Below are 14,037 nucleotides of genomic sequence, written 5' to 3'. Positions count from 1 at the left end.
ATAGATGAAAGCTTTGATGCACTACAAGGAGCAAAGTTATTTTCTTCCATTGATTTAGCTAGTGGATATCATCAGGTTGCTGTCCACGAGTGAGACAGACATAAGACTGCATTTATGACTCCATTTTGGACCTTTGAGTATTCTCGGATGCCCTTTGGGGTTTGTAGTGGATCTTCGATGATTCAACTTCTTATGCAGGCTTCCATGGTTGATCTAATTTTTCAGATCATGCTAGTGTACCTTGATGACATACTAGTGTACTCGCCCACTTTCCCTGAGCACTTGCAGAGACTGGAAGTAGTCTTTAACAGACTAAAAGAAACAGGTCTCAAAGTTAAGCCTGAAAAGTGTTGTTTCTTGCAGCAAGAAGTAACTTTCTTAGGTCATTAGATCTCAGCTCGAGGTATTGGTACTGATTCAGGTAAAGTTGAAGCATTCAAACAATGGAAATTCCCAGTACAGTTAAGAAATTACGCTCTGTAGTGTTCTGTAGTTACTACAGAAAATTAATTGAGGGTTTTTCTAGAATTTCTGGCCCCCTCCATAATTTAGTGAACCTGTGTATCAAGCAGTTTGGCACCACGAAGAGAGAGTTTAGTAATTTGTAATCATCAGATGCTCCAATGTTAGGGTATGCAGATTTCAAGCTTCCTTTCACATTGGAGACTGATACAAGCAGTGAAGTCCTGGGTGCTGTCTTATACCAGCAGTAAGGTGAGTGTAGGAGAGTCATAGCTTATGCCAGTAGGAGACTTCGTAAAGCAAAAAGGAACGACAGAAATTACAGTAGCATGAAGCTTGAGCTACTAGCCCTCAAGTGGGCTATCTCTGAAAAATGCCATGGTTATCTGCTGGGTTCCAAGTTTGTGGTTCTAACAGATAGCAACCCTCTGTGCCATCTAAAAACAGCCGGTGTTTTTTGAGCAAAGATGGATCACTCAATTAGCCATCTTTGATATTGAGGTGAAATACTGCCCAGGACGGCATAATGCTGCTGCTGATGTCCTCTCTAGGCAGCCATCAGCAGGGGAGCCTGTCACTCCTGAGGATGCAAATATAATGACTGTATTGCCATATGCTATATCATAAGCAAAGGAACAGCCATAGAGCCTGACTTAGTGATGGTTGGTGAAAAGTGCTGTAGGGTTAGACAGATTTGTGCTTTAGTGTGTGGAGCAGAGGAAGGCAGTAACCCTCAAGGAAGTATGCCTACTCTGCCAGGTTATACAACAGCTGAACTGAAGGATTTTCAAATGAAAGATCCCACTCTCCATTCTTTCAGAACCTTTTGGGAATGTAAACAAATGCCCACCACTCGAGAGAGATCTGGTCTATCAAAGTCTGTACTGTCACTGATAAAGCAGTGGAAATGTGTTAGAGAGCTGGATGGCTTGCTTTATTGCATTGTGAATGATCAACATCATGTCTAAAAGAACAGGTCCTTGAAAGTGTTCATGATAGTATGGGACTTCAGGGCATTGAATGCACGCTACTTCTGAGGCAACAATGCTTCTGGGTTGGCATGTATAATGATGTGGAGCGGTGGATCAAAAAGCTTCAAAGGTGCATCTTAACCAAGATGCCACAGCCAAGAATACATCCTCCAATGAAGCCACTTCTGGCTTCAAGGCCCCTTGAAATAGTGGCGGTAGATTTTACTGTGCTTGAACCTGCCTCTGATGGCTGTGAGAATGTATTACATGTGACAGATGTTTTCACAAAGTTCACACAGGCATTTCCAACCAAAGATTGCAAATGTATGGTGTAAAGAAAATCTGCACCGCACCCTATTGGCCTCAGGGTAAGGATCAGTGCAAGTGCTTTAACAGAACGCTCCATGATCTATTACGTACACTTACCCCTGAAACGAAAAAGCAGTGGCCAGAACACCTTCTTGAGTTGGTTTATGCTTATAATGTAACACCACATGCAACCATTGGGTACTTACCACATTACTTGCTGTTTGGAGTCAACCCGCATCTTCTAGTTCAAGAGAAAACTGTGGACAGATTGGTTAGCGATTCACCAAGACAGATTTAGAGAAGCTCATGAAAAAGCCAGGGAATACACCAAACAAGGCTGCTGAGAGACTTCTCCCTTTGACCCATTCTCCCGCAAGACCACAATCAAGGGGAGAATCTGTTTCTAAGCAGGTCAAGGTTGTGCATTCTGATCATGATTTTGTGTTAGAAGAGGTCACATATCATAGTCTGCAAGAGATAGAGAATGTGAACCCTGCAAACCCTGTGTCAGCTGCTGAAGTACTTATAGGTGAACCTATACTGATTTCAGGGATCATTGAACAACAAGGTTCGGTACCAGAGAGAGTTGAGTCTAGCAATGACACAGCTCCTAGAGTGTCTGGTCCAGAGAGGGTTGAGCCTGACACTGGCACGGCTCCTAGAGTGTCTGAAACAGAAATGAAAAAGCCTGTACCAGCACCAAGAAGAACTAAAAGAGCCAATGCTGGTGTAAACTCAAACCCATTAATGAGCCAAAATAAGCATGCAATGCTGTTTCACTCTGTCCTGAAGTGTTCTCTCAGGTGTTAACAAGCCTGGGTAGTATGTTCTTTAGAGAAGCTGTTAAAGAAGTGAAAAATATGTATTAAGTCATCAGGGAAAATGCCTTTTTAACACAAGAAATTGAGAGCAGTGGAGAAATTTTATGTAATTTAACTCATCATAAATTGGACATGGCCCCTTTAAGAACTAGAGTTTTGTGACACCGGAGTTTTGTAACACCTGCTTTCCAGCACTCTCTCGTATAAGAAACGTGAGAACATACATTGGGCAAGAGAGCTCCCTGTTTTGTTCATCGTTTGTTAATTCTTTGGGTGGGTGTCAAATTGTGTTGTTGAGTTGCACTGGATATGCGTTCACAAGAGTTGTATATTAAAGTTTGTTGTTTGCAGTCAATTGGGCTACTTTCAATAGATTTGTGCGGGTGGTCAAAATTTGGGCTGCTTTGGAATGATTTTGGTGGGTTTTGAAAATGATAAAATTAAGAATTTCCATTGCCTATGCAACTAAAATAAAGAAAACGTCTCCACGCACAATCATTCACTCAAATAGCCAGAACACTGATTGACAGAAAATGTTTAATCTTGTTCAGAGGAGCTACGAGTCGCCACACCCACCAGTGAGTTCTGAATGTGCGCAATCTGCAGGTGTTGCTCGTTAATTTTTGTGATAGAAATGAGACTCTGTAAGAGAACATATTGAAAATGGGGAAATTACCAAGATATCAAGTGGTGGTTAATGCCAGGACTTATCTGTGGAGTTTTTCTTGGAGATATTGCACTTTTGAGTTTCTCCCATGACCAGGCCACTGATGCCTTTTAGCTAGAAGTTTAATGCTGATGAGAACACTGTGGGATATATCCTGAAGTTGGCACCTATGGTGATCGTAGACAGTAGTATCATAAAGTAACATGACTTAAAAGTGACTCTTGAATTTGCTGCTCTTTCTTGACTTCTGGATGTGCACACAGGAACACGGAATGATTGAAAATCAGATGCGTTACATCCATGATGACAGCTGTCTAGGAGCTTTGACTGTTCTGCGTATTAGCGAATTCACCTTACTTAAATGATTACAAAGATTTATAGTTTTCTTATAATTTGGAATGAGCCATAACAGCATAAAAAGTTAGGACAGATTATATATAAACTTTATATGACATATTAATTAAAAAAATAGGCCTATTGAGTGACACATAACTGCAATCATAGCACAATGTCATACTTTCATTATTTGGCTTCTTGAAATCCCAGGGCAGCATATTTGTTCCTTTTCTGTGCGTGAGTGTTTGTTTATATGTGTGAATAAAGAAAAATGGGTAAATGGAAAGGTTTTTGGAGACTTTAGCTTTGCGTCGCTTAATTGTGTTGTCATGGTTGTAAAGGCAATGCTGTAGTATTATGGTTAATGTGCATTTCATTTTCATATACAGTATTTGGGTGGTCTTTTATGCATTGGGGCGGGTTTTGAGCAATCATTGGGCTGGAAAATGTTGAATGAATCTGGCAACACTGGTTGTTTGTTGTGGATCGTTTTTGAAGGATGAATATGGATTGCATGTGTGGAGTTTTACCAAGTTTTCTGTACATGTGAGGACTGGGTAAGTAAATTTAGAATTAATCATATCTTATTTAATGATTTATAGCCAAGAGTGTTTTCCAGTTTAGTGAATAATTGTAATGCGTTATATATGTGAAAACAAGTGTAATGAGAATTCTATTGTTTTAAACTGTTATACATGTCCTTAAAGCCTGGTTAAAACTGCATAAAGTGCTTTGAGTGATTTATGCAAGTACTTAAGTGCATAGGGTGCTGTGAATTATATAAGCATGTATTAAGTATTTGTTGAGGCATGTGGGTAGGCTAATGCCCTGATTGTATTTTTTTTTATTTTTTACATTAGCCTCTACCATATTTCATTGAACCATATTTCATTACTGTATTTATTTTTGTATTTTCCTTATTTATTTTATATATAAACATCGACTGCTGTTTTATTTTTTTAAAACAATTTTTATAAACATCCATCAGAATAAAACCACAAAAGATATTTTTGTATCCTGTGTTTTTTCTTTACAACCCACCGGCTACATACATATTAACTAAGGGGCTGTTTACACGACAACGTTTTCAACTAAAAACGGAAAACTTTTTATGCGTTTTGGCTGTTCGTTTACACAATAACTGCGTTTTTGGGGCCTGAAAATGCAAACTTTTGAAAACGGGTTTCAAAGTGCACGTTTTTGAAAACGATGCCATTATCCTCTCCGTGTAAACATACAAAAACGAGAATTTGTGAAAACGATGACGTCATGCGCACACGTATTGCGTGTTATACAAAGAATGATGGATTAATAGGCATTAATTTGAGATGTATAATTATCAATATGAATACTGGTGTCTGTGCAAATAATAATGATCAACTATTTATTCATTTGGAGTATTTTGTATGGTGTGTGTACATTCTACAGTAGGCAGAACCTGCAATTTGAAAATCTTGAAATTAATGTATGGATTCATATGGGAAAAATGTATTTGTATTTTATGTGTTATTTATTTTTATTTGATGTACCTTTTACCCTGCAATTCATTCACCCACCGCTTATGTATATAGTCTATAGACAGAGATGTGATGTCATGTACCATATTCAATGATATGCTTAGAATATGACAAAATGAGGCAGTGAAAATGCATGTTAGATCCAGTGAACACAAGACTTCTCTCTCCGTCAGAAGATATCCATATATCAGAGTTCTGTCTGATATCCAAAACCAGTCAACATCAACAGCTTGTTATTTTAACTTACTCTCCTACCAGCCCAAGAGTCAGCAGGGGTAATACAGAAGAAGGCAGGAGACGAAGTGATGGTAAAAATGAGCAGAGTTTATTGAATAATCTTGAGAGTTCAGTCTATAGGAATGCACGCGAGTACTTCAAAACAACACGCGAGACATTAAAAACTACAATGGCGGGCTACAGGACTGTGTTTGTGCTGCTCAAGATTTTGAGTTTGACGCTTCTCCAGCAAAGTAATTGTAGTAACAAAGCAACCTCATCGTCCGTCCAGACAATTGCTCGATGCTTTCGCCATCTTCATTGTTTGTATTCACTGCTCTGTGGAAGAATGCTTATGTGCACAGGCGCGTAGTGTTTCTTTACAAAGTGACATCGCTAACTACTGGCCTGGCATGCATAATACAGCGTTTTTAGTAGTTTTCGCAGATCTGTGTGAACGGGAATCGTTTTGACAACGTTGTCGTCTGCATGCAAACTTTTCAAAAACGCAAAGGAAAAACATTTCCGTTTTTAGTACATCGTTTTCTTGTAAACGTACGTAAATCTGCTTATTACATGACTCTCTGAAATCTATTCTTATTGGTCAATCTAGTGGTCTGATATTTCTCAGTAACAACACACATTCACGTATTAGACCACTCATCTGGGTATTCTGAGACATCTTTCCTGCTTCTCAGATCACTGCACATTCTCTACTAGTAAGCTAATAAAATAATTTAAACTCAAATCAATGTTTTGTGTGTATTTATTTATTTATTTATTTGCAAGTAGTCTTGTAATAAGATGCATAATGAGCAGTCTGACAGTCATTAATTACAAAATAAACACCAACAGAACTCCAACGCATGCCGAAGGTGGATTTCAGCTGTTCAGAAATTTCTTTCTTCTCACATAATTACATAATGTTAACATAAATCAGTATAAAATGTCCATATATTTATTTATTTCCTTAGTAGCCAGTAATAAGCGGGATAATGTACAGTCAGCTGGTTATCGCACAATAAACCCCTTTAGGCTGATGCAAGACCACAGATCAACCTGTACATTATCCCTTACATAGTTTCCATGCTGCAAATGAGCCTCCCATTGCAGATCCCAGACACAGTAACACATCTGTGAGTAAAGTTTGGACTAAAGCTGTTCTGTGAGTAAAGTTTGGACTAAATAATCTGAGTAGATACCAAGGTAACATTTTACAATAAGGTTGTGACATCGTTAACGTGAACGAACTATGAACAATGTACTTTTTACAGCATATTATGTTAGTTATAAATATACAATTGATCATTGTTAGTTCATGTAAGTTCATAGTGCATTAATGTCAAAATATACAACTTTTGATTTTAACAATGTATTAGTAATTTAGTGTATGTTGAAATTAACATTAACCAAGATAATTAAATGTGGTAAAAGTGTTGTTCATTGTTTCCTTTTAGAACTGCATGAAAATTATTTAGGGAATTTTATTTAGAGAAAGGAAGAGTTAGTTATTGTTGTGTTGGTGGGACACATTTTGCATCCGTTTAAGTGATATAGTGAATATATAAGGGCAATAGTTAAAGAACAAAATTTGTCAACCAATGCAAATACTTTTGAGACAGCAAGACGCTTTTTTGAAAAACAAATTAAGATAATGCTTGTTCAGTTATGATTGTTTATGGGGGCCTTTTTTGTTTTGTTTTTTTATCCCAAATTACCTCAAAATCAACCTTTTAGACATTGCACGCGATGACCTCATGGATCAGGAAACTTTTGCTGAAATTTTGATGCCATTTTTAGAAAACAGTCATTATTGAGTAATTATTTCTTATTTTTTTCCAGATACAGAAGTACTTGGAATTGCAGCCCCTGGGACGAGGGAAGAGATGGATTCTTGCAGGCAGCACAACAAACAACATGGAGGCATTGAAGGAGAGCTTCAGTCAACTCATCAGATTTTTGGAAGAGAAGGAGGTGCAAACTAACAGGATATGATTCAATCAAACTTCAAAGTGTAAAGTGGGTTTTAAGTGTTGTTTGCTAGAAGGAATTTTCTGGACCTCTCTCTCGTAGATGTTTTATAACCCACCAGCGACATAGAAGCAAACAGCCACATGTTTTGATGAGTTTACTGGCATATTTGTTACCAAGAGGTCAAGGGCCACACATATGCTCATTTGGTAGCAGGTGAACAAAGTTCTTTAAATGTATCAGATTTGTACCTATATTTGTAACAGTAAAAAGCTATTTGATAAGCTACAGTATTTGTTATTTATCAGTTAGTTGTCCTGTGATGTGCGTGTGAAATGTATGTATATGAATGCATATAAAGTGTATATTGTATGAGCCAATCCATATTTCAAAAGATGGCTAAGAATCTGAACATTCATGCTGGATTCACATGTTTAAAGCGTCATTTTGGAAAATACTTTTTCAAAAATTAATATTAGACCATTTGTTTAATTTAGCAAATCTCCTAGTTTTCCGCACTCACATTAATCTTTGTTGCTTTCGCATAGTCATAATTAGAATGTTTTCCAGACAAATTGTTTTGTTTTTAAGGGTACTATGTTCCCTTTTCTCAGTTGACTATAAATGTCTCAAATTATGTTGTTAATTTTGTTGTTTCAAAAGATGACACACCCCTTTACTTGGCACTGTGTGAGCTGTTTTAGGTTTGGGCTGGAATACAAACTCTATCAATCAGTGTCAACAACAGCTGCATTTGACTAGTCCCTGTCTGCCAGGCTTAAGTTTTCCAACTGTCTGCGGAGACTCCTCCCCATTTGCCAGCTCACTCTTTGCCCAGCCACTTTCCACTGCCTCACCCACTGCTTTCTGGTGGCATTATCCAAATTCCTATCCACAAATTTAGATTCCTGACTACGCACCTCTCCGATGTGAGATATTTTCTCACGAGATGTGAGATGTCTCACAGGTGTCTTCAGACATAAAGACTTGTATCAGAGGAATTTAGGTCTCACATGCTGTGTTTCAGTATATTTATAGTGTTAGTTATGTTTTATACTTTGCCCACCAATTGCCACTTGATGTCTTCTTTTTTAAAACCATATTTTAATGCCTTCGATTTGATTGAGCCCATTTATTAGTAAGATGTACTGTATCATTTAATCCTTGGTATTAGGATTTTTAAGGATTTAATTTTTAGAAGAAGATTTCAGCTCTGTAGGTCCATACAATGCAAGTGAATGGTGACCAAAGCTTTGAAGCTCCAAAAAGTACATAAAAGTGTGACTCCACTGGTTTAATCAATGTCCTCTGATTTTATTGGTGTTTGGGTGAGAACAGACCTAAATATAACTCCTTTTTCACTGTAAACCTTAACATCAGCAGTCTCCTTGGCGAGCTAAGCTTGATTACACTTCCTAACACCATATAGCACTCTGTGCATGTGTCAAGCACTAGGAAGTGTAATAGAACTTGAAACCATGATCATGCCTACAGACTACAATGGCAAGATGTACATCGAAAAAGGAGTTATACAATATTTTGGTCTGTTCTCACCTAAAACCGATTGGATCACTTCAAAAGACATGGATTAAACATCTGGAGTCTGAAGGCTGATTTATGCATCTGCGTCGAACCTATGGCGTAGGCACTGCGTAGTGTCCAACGCGTTGGGTTGCATTTATTGTTCTGCGTTGGTGTGTCTGCGTCGTTTTATGAGTACACAGCCAAAAAGCTAACTATATTTCATAAACAAAAACAATGTAATTTCTGGATTCAGAAGTATTTATTAAATTATTGTAGCATCAAAAATTAGTTCAAAGTATATGAACATTTAAACATGGTTAAAGTGAACCAGTCACAGCTGTTGTGGTTTGTGTTGACGCAATGCACAGTAACAATTTTGAAGAGGTGCACGTCAGGCGTTTTGGAGCTTCAAAATTTTGGTCATCATTCACTTGCATTGTGTGGACCTACAGAGCTGAGATATTCTTCTAAAAATCTTTGTGTTCAGCAGAAGACAAAAATGCATACACTTCTAGAATGGCATGCGGGTGTGTACTGTAAATGATGAGAAAGTATTAATTTATGGCTGAACTATTCCTTTAAGGTAACAATTGCAGGTTACCACTTTTTACAGCGCAAACATTTATGGGACTATGATTATTACTGGTATGGGCTGGTTATTTTCATGCCAACAGCGTCTTAGTTCCACCTTTGCCCAGCAAAATCAAAGCTACGTGGTGAAAAAATCAAACTCTCCATCGTATCATTGCTTCCCAATCTAATCTGTCTAGAACACAAATTTCATGCACTCACGGTCTGATGTAGATAATAAAAGGAAGTTAAACATTCTCTGTCTGGGTTCCTGATGTACCCTGCCTCAACCAGGTTTAGTTTTTTCTTCCCCTCCTTTCAAACTGCCCACGTTGCTTTCATACAATGTCTGTCACGCAGGTTGCCTCTGCAATTCTTTGATCTGATCTTCTTCTGTCTGCGGCTGATGCTCCTCTCTAGTCTGCTGCTCTCTTGTCTAGCTGCTCACAGAGAAAGCCCTGTGCCCCTTCGCTCTGCTTCCCTTTGGTCACGCTAATGGAGCCCACCCTCAATGCAGAAACAGTGCAGAAAACCAGTTCGGCTTGTTAGAATTGTGAGCTGAGGGTCTGTCTCCAAGGAGGCCCACAATCTGATTTCATAGACCCTATAGGGCCACCAATTTATGAGATGCTCCAGTCCATTTATGTGACATTTTCTAAACCTCAATAATGTAATTAGATACACATATGTATTGTGACACATATCCTAGCTGTAACAGGGATTGTTCGCCCAGAAATGAAAGTTCTGTCATCATGTACTCACCCTCATGTTGACATGGTGACTGAGGATAACATTTTGACTAACATCTCCTTGTTGTGCTCCACGGAAGAATAGAAAGTCATATGGGTTTGGAACAACTTGAGAGTGAGTTTATGATGACAGAATTTTTATTTTTGGGTGAACTATCTCTTTAAGAGGTGTTATAAAGTGTTGTTGGTGTCTCAAATTTTTGGCTTCATTTGAAGACTCTGAAACTCTCCCACATGGGATGTGTTTTATAATACCAGCCTTAACTCCATTTGCATATCATTTTTCTCGCTTGGCTCAGTTTCACACTTGCTGTGTCTAGACAGAGATTATTTTTAGTTCCTTAGCAGGAATTCACCAGCAACTGTGACAAAGACTTGGAACCGAGTGCAGTGCGTTTAATGACTTTTGAAAAGGATGGGAAATGCTTTTTGTTGGTATCCTCTTAAAAAGTATTTTCCCAGTTGTGTTTACTCAAAGACAAGCTTGCCTCATCATTTAAGTCCTCTCAGTCAAGCCTATCTGAAATTGTAATGCATGACTCGTCAGGGAGCCTTTTTGTTTACAAGGAAAACAAAGCATGTTCATTCTAAGAGAGCATGTTTTCTTTAACGGCGAATGTTTTGGTCTCCCTCCATTCAAACAGCCAAGTAATCTCAAGCTTTCACAACCTGTTGAAGGGGCTTGCCCCTGTGGAAATGCAACAGATGTTCCCTTGACATCCATCTGGTCCACGTGACCCAGTACTGTGCCACACTGTGAAGGACTATTCTTTTTTAACAGTTTTAGCTTGTCTTTAGTCAGGGGGCCAATCTCCCATGCCTTATGCATGACTGGGATACTATGCCACCGGTGAGTTTTCTCAAAGTCCCGGGATTAAAAATAAACACAGTAGTCTCCCTCACCCTGAGTTTGTCTTGATGATGGGACTCGGAACAAAAGCCAGCCAGCAAGTTCTTATTTTTGTTCCCCTATTTATATTTTGGAGGGAGGAGGAAATTGACATATGACCGGGTTTAATTTAAAAGTGTTTTCCTACGCATGTCAAAGTTCTCAGCATGGCACCAGACACCTTCTCAGTAAAACAAACAACATGTGTGAGCTATCATTGAGCTATCAATGATATCAGCTGCAGTGGGAAACCCAGATAAGAACAAAATATTAGAACTCAAATTCAGGGCTTTTGAGAATTAGCAGAGGTACTGATGGCATGCATATTATTGAGTCCTCAAGTTGTTGGTTCATTTGAATAATTTTATTCAATATTTAATATATTATTTAAATGTAATTATAATTTTATTGTTATTGTTATTATTATTATTATTTGTTATTATTTTATTATTTAATCTTTATTTATTTATTTAAATATTTAAATACACTGAGTAATTATTTTTGTATAAATAAAGTTTTACCTATAAAAAAAAAAAAAAGAGAAGGCTCGCACACAGTGTCCAAAGAAAAAATCTTTCAGGAATTTATTAAGAGGCCAAAAAGTGCAACAAGTGCTCAGTGCAGAAACAAAATGTTTACAGAAAGAATTTTTCTATGGACACTGTGTGCAAACTTTCTCTTTCATTGGATTTAATTTTTTGAGCCTATGCACCGAAGCAACGTGGATATATACGGTTTTTCAGGATTTGCAGCAGACATTGATTCTGCTTTTTGTCTACTACCTATAAATAAATGAAAATAAGAAAAGTGATTTAAAATCATGTACAAATCACCATGGGAAATCATGCAGACTTATCAGTAGCCTAATGAAAGATGTTTTATTTTACATGGAGCTGCTTTATCTATCTCAGTAATCCCCCTATTATTGGACATTTGCTCATGGAACAAATTAATAATGGCTGGCTATGAATAGCTCATTTCTACAATGGTATTGGTACATTACATGCACTTAAAGTTTGATTTAGTCGGACTAAAACAATAAATTGTATTTTTTAAATGTTGCGTAAAGGCTTTAGTCTGACTGAAACTGTACTATTTTAGCAAAGTCAGACTAGCAGACCTACAGTGTTGTGGAAAAGTATTTGCCCCTATCCAGATTTCTTCTGTTTTTGTTTATTTTTTATACTAAATTGTTTTAGATCTTTAAACGAGATATAAAACAAAGGCAACCTGTGTAATCACAAAATACAGTTTTCAAATATAGAAACTCAGCAAAAAAAGAAAGAAACGTCCTCTCACTTTCAACTGCTTTTATTTTCAGCAAACTTAACATGTAAATATTTGTATGAACATAAAAAGATTCAACAATTAAGACATAAACTGAACAAGTTTCACTGACACGTGACTAACAGAAATAGAATAATGTGTCTCTGAACAAAGCGGGGGTCAAAATCAAAAGTAACAGTCAGTATCTGGTGTGGCCACCAGCTGCATTAAGTACTGCAGTGCATCTCCTCCTCATGGACTGCACCAGATTTGCCAGTTCTTGCTGTGAGATGTTACCCCACTCTTCCACCAAGGCACTTGCAGGTTCCCGGACATTTCTGGGGGGAATGGCCCTTGCCCTCACCCTCCGATCCAACAGGTCCCAGACGTGCTCAATGGGATTGAGATCCGGGCTCTTCGCTGGCCATGGCAGAACTCTGACATTCCTGTCTTGCAGGAAATCATGCACAGAATGAGCAGTATGGGCTGGTGGCATTGTCATGCTGGAGGGTCATGTCAGGATGAGCCTACAAGAAGGGTACCACATGAGGGAGGAGGATGTCTTCCCTGTAACGCACAGGATTGAGATTGCCTGCAATGACAACAAGCTCAGTCTGATGATGCTGTGACACACCGCCCCAGACCATGACGGACCCTCCACCTCCAAATCGATCCCGCTCCAGAGTACAGGCCTCGGTGTAACGCTCATTCAAGTCCAACCATCACCCCTGGTGAGACAAAACCGCGACTCGTCAGTGAAGAGCACTTTTTGCCAGTCCTGTCTGGTCCAGTGAAGGTGGGTTTGTGCCCATAGGCGAAGTTGTTGCCGGTGATGTCTGGTAAGGACCTGCCTTACAACAGGCCTACAAGCCCTCAGTCCAGCCTCTCTCAGCCTAGTGCGGACAGTCTGAGCACTGATGGAGGGATTGTGGGTTCATGGTGTAACTCGGGCAGTTGTTGTTGCCATCCTGTACCGGTCTTGCAGGTGTGATATTCGGATGTACCGATCCTGTGCAGGTGTTGTTACACGTGGTCTGCCACTGCGAGGATGATCAGCTGTCCTTCCTGTCTCCCTGTAGCACTATCTAAGGCATCTCACAGTACAGACATTGCAATTTATTGCCCTGGCCACATCTGCAGTCCTCATGCCTCCATGCAGCATGCCTAAGGCACATTCACACAGATGAGCAGGGACCCTGGGCATCTTTTTTTGGTGTTTTTCAGAAAGGTCTCTTTAGTGTCATAAGTTTTTATAACTGTGACCTTAATTGCCTACCATCTGTAAGCTGTTAGTGTCTTAATGACCGTTCCACAGGTGCATGTTCATTAATTGTTTATGGTTAATTGAACAAGCATGGAAAATATTGTTTAAACCCTTTACAATAAATATCTGTAAAGTTATTTGGATTTTTACAAAATTATCTATAAAATACAGTGTCCTGAAAAAGGGACGTTTCTTTTTTTGCTGAGTTTATATATATTTTTATTGAAGCAAAAATCCAACACCTGTATCACTCATGTGAAAAACTAACTGCCACCTTAAACTTAATAGCTGGTTGTGCCACCTTTAGCAGCAACAACTGCAACCAAACGCTTCTGATAACTGGAGATCAGTCTTTCTCAATGCTGTGGTGGAATTTGTGGTGGCACTCTTCTTTGCAGAAATGCTTTAATTCAGCCACATTGGAGGGTTTTTGAGCATGAACTGCCTGTTTAAGGTCCTGCTACAGCATCTCAATCTGGTTCAAATCAGGACTTTGACTAGGCCA

General features: G+C 38.7%; 1 protein-coding gene across 1 annotated transcript in view; it reads left to right on the top strand.

Annotated features, from left to right (window-relative positions):
• Positions 1–9,586, top strand: part of LOC127439930 (ADP-ribosylation factor-like protein 15) — a 200,363-nt gene extending 190,777 nt beyond the window's left edge. The window contains exon 5 of the mRNA XM_051696229.1: positions 7,142–9,586. Within this exon, the coding sequence (XP_051552189.1) occupies positions 7,142–7,294 (153 nt within the window). The 3' untranslated portion in view covers positions 7,295–9,586. The remainder of the gene's footprint in view (positions 1–7,141) is intronic.
• Positions 9,587–14,037: the final 4,451 nt, after the last annotated feature.

The sequence above is a fragment of the Myxocyprinus asiaticus genome, chromosome 4 (assembly GCF_019703515.2).
Source record: "Myxocyprinus asiaticus isolate MX2 ecotype Aquarium Trade chromosome 4, UBuf_Myxa_2, whole genome shotgun sequence".
Taxonomy (NCBI): Eukaryota; Metazoa; Chordata; class Actinopteri; order Cypriniformes; family Catostomidae; genus Myxocyprinus; species Myxocyprinus asiaticus.
Note: the sequence above shows the minus strand (reverse complement) of the source record. Positions and strands in the feature narration are given on the sequence as shown.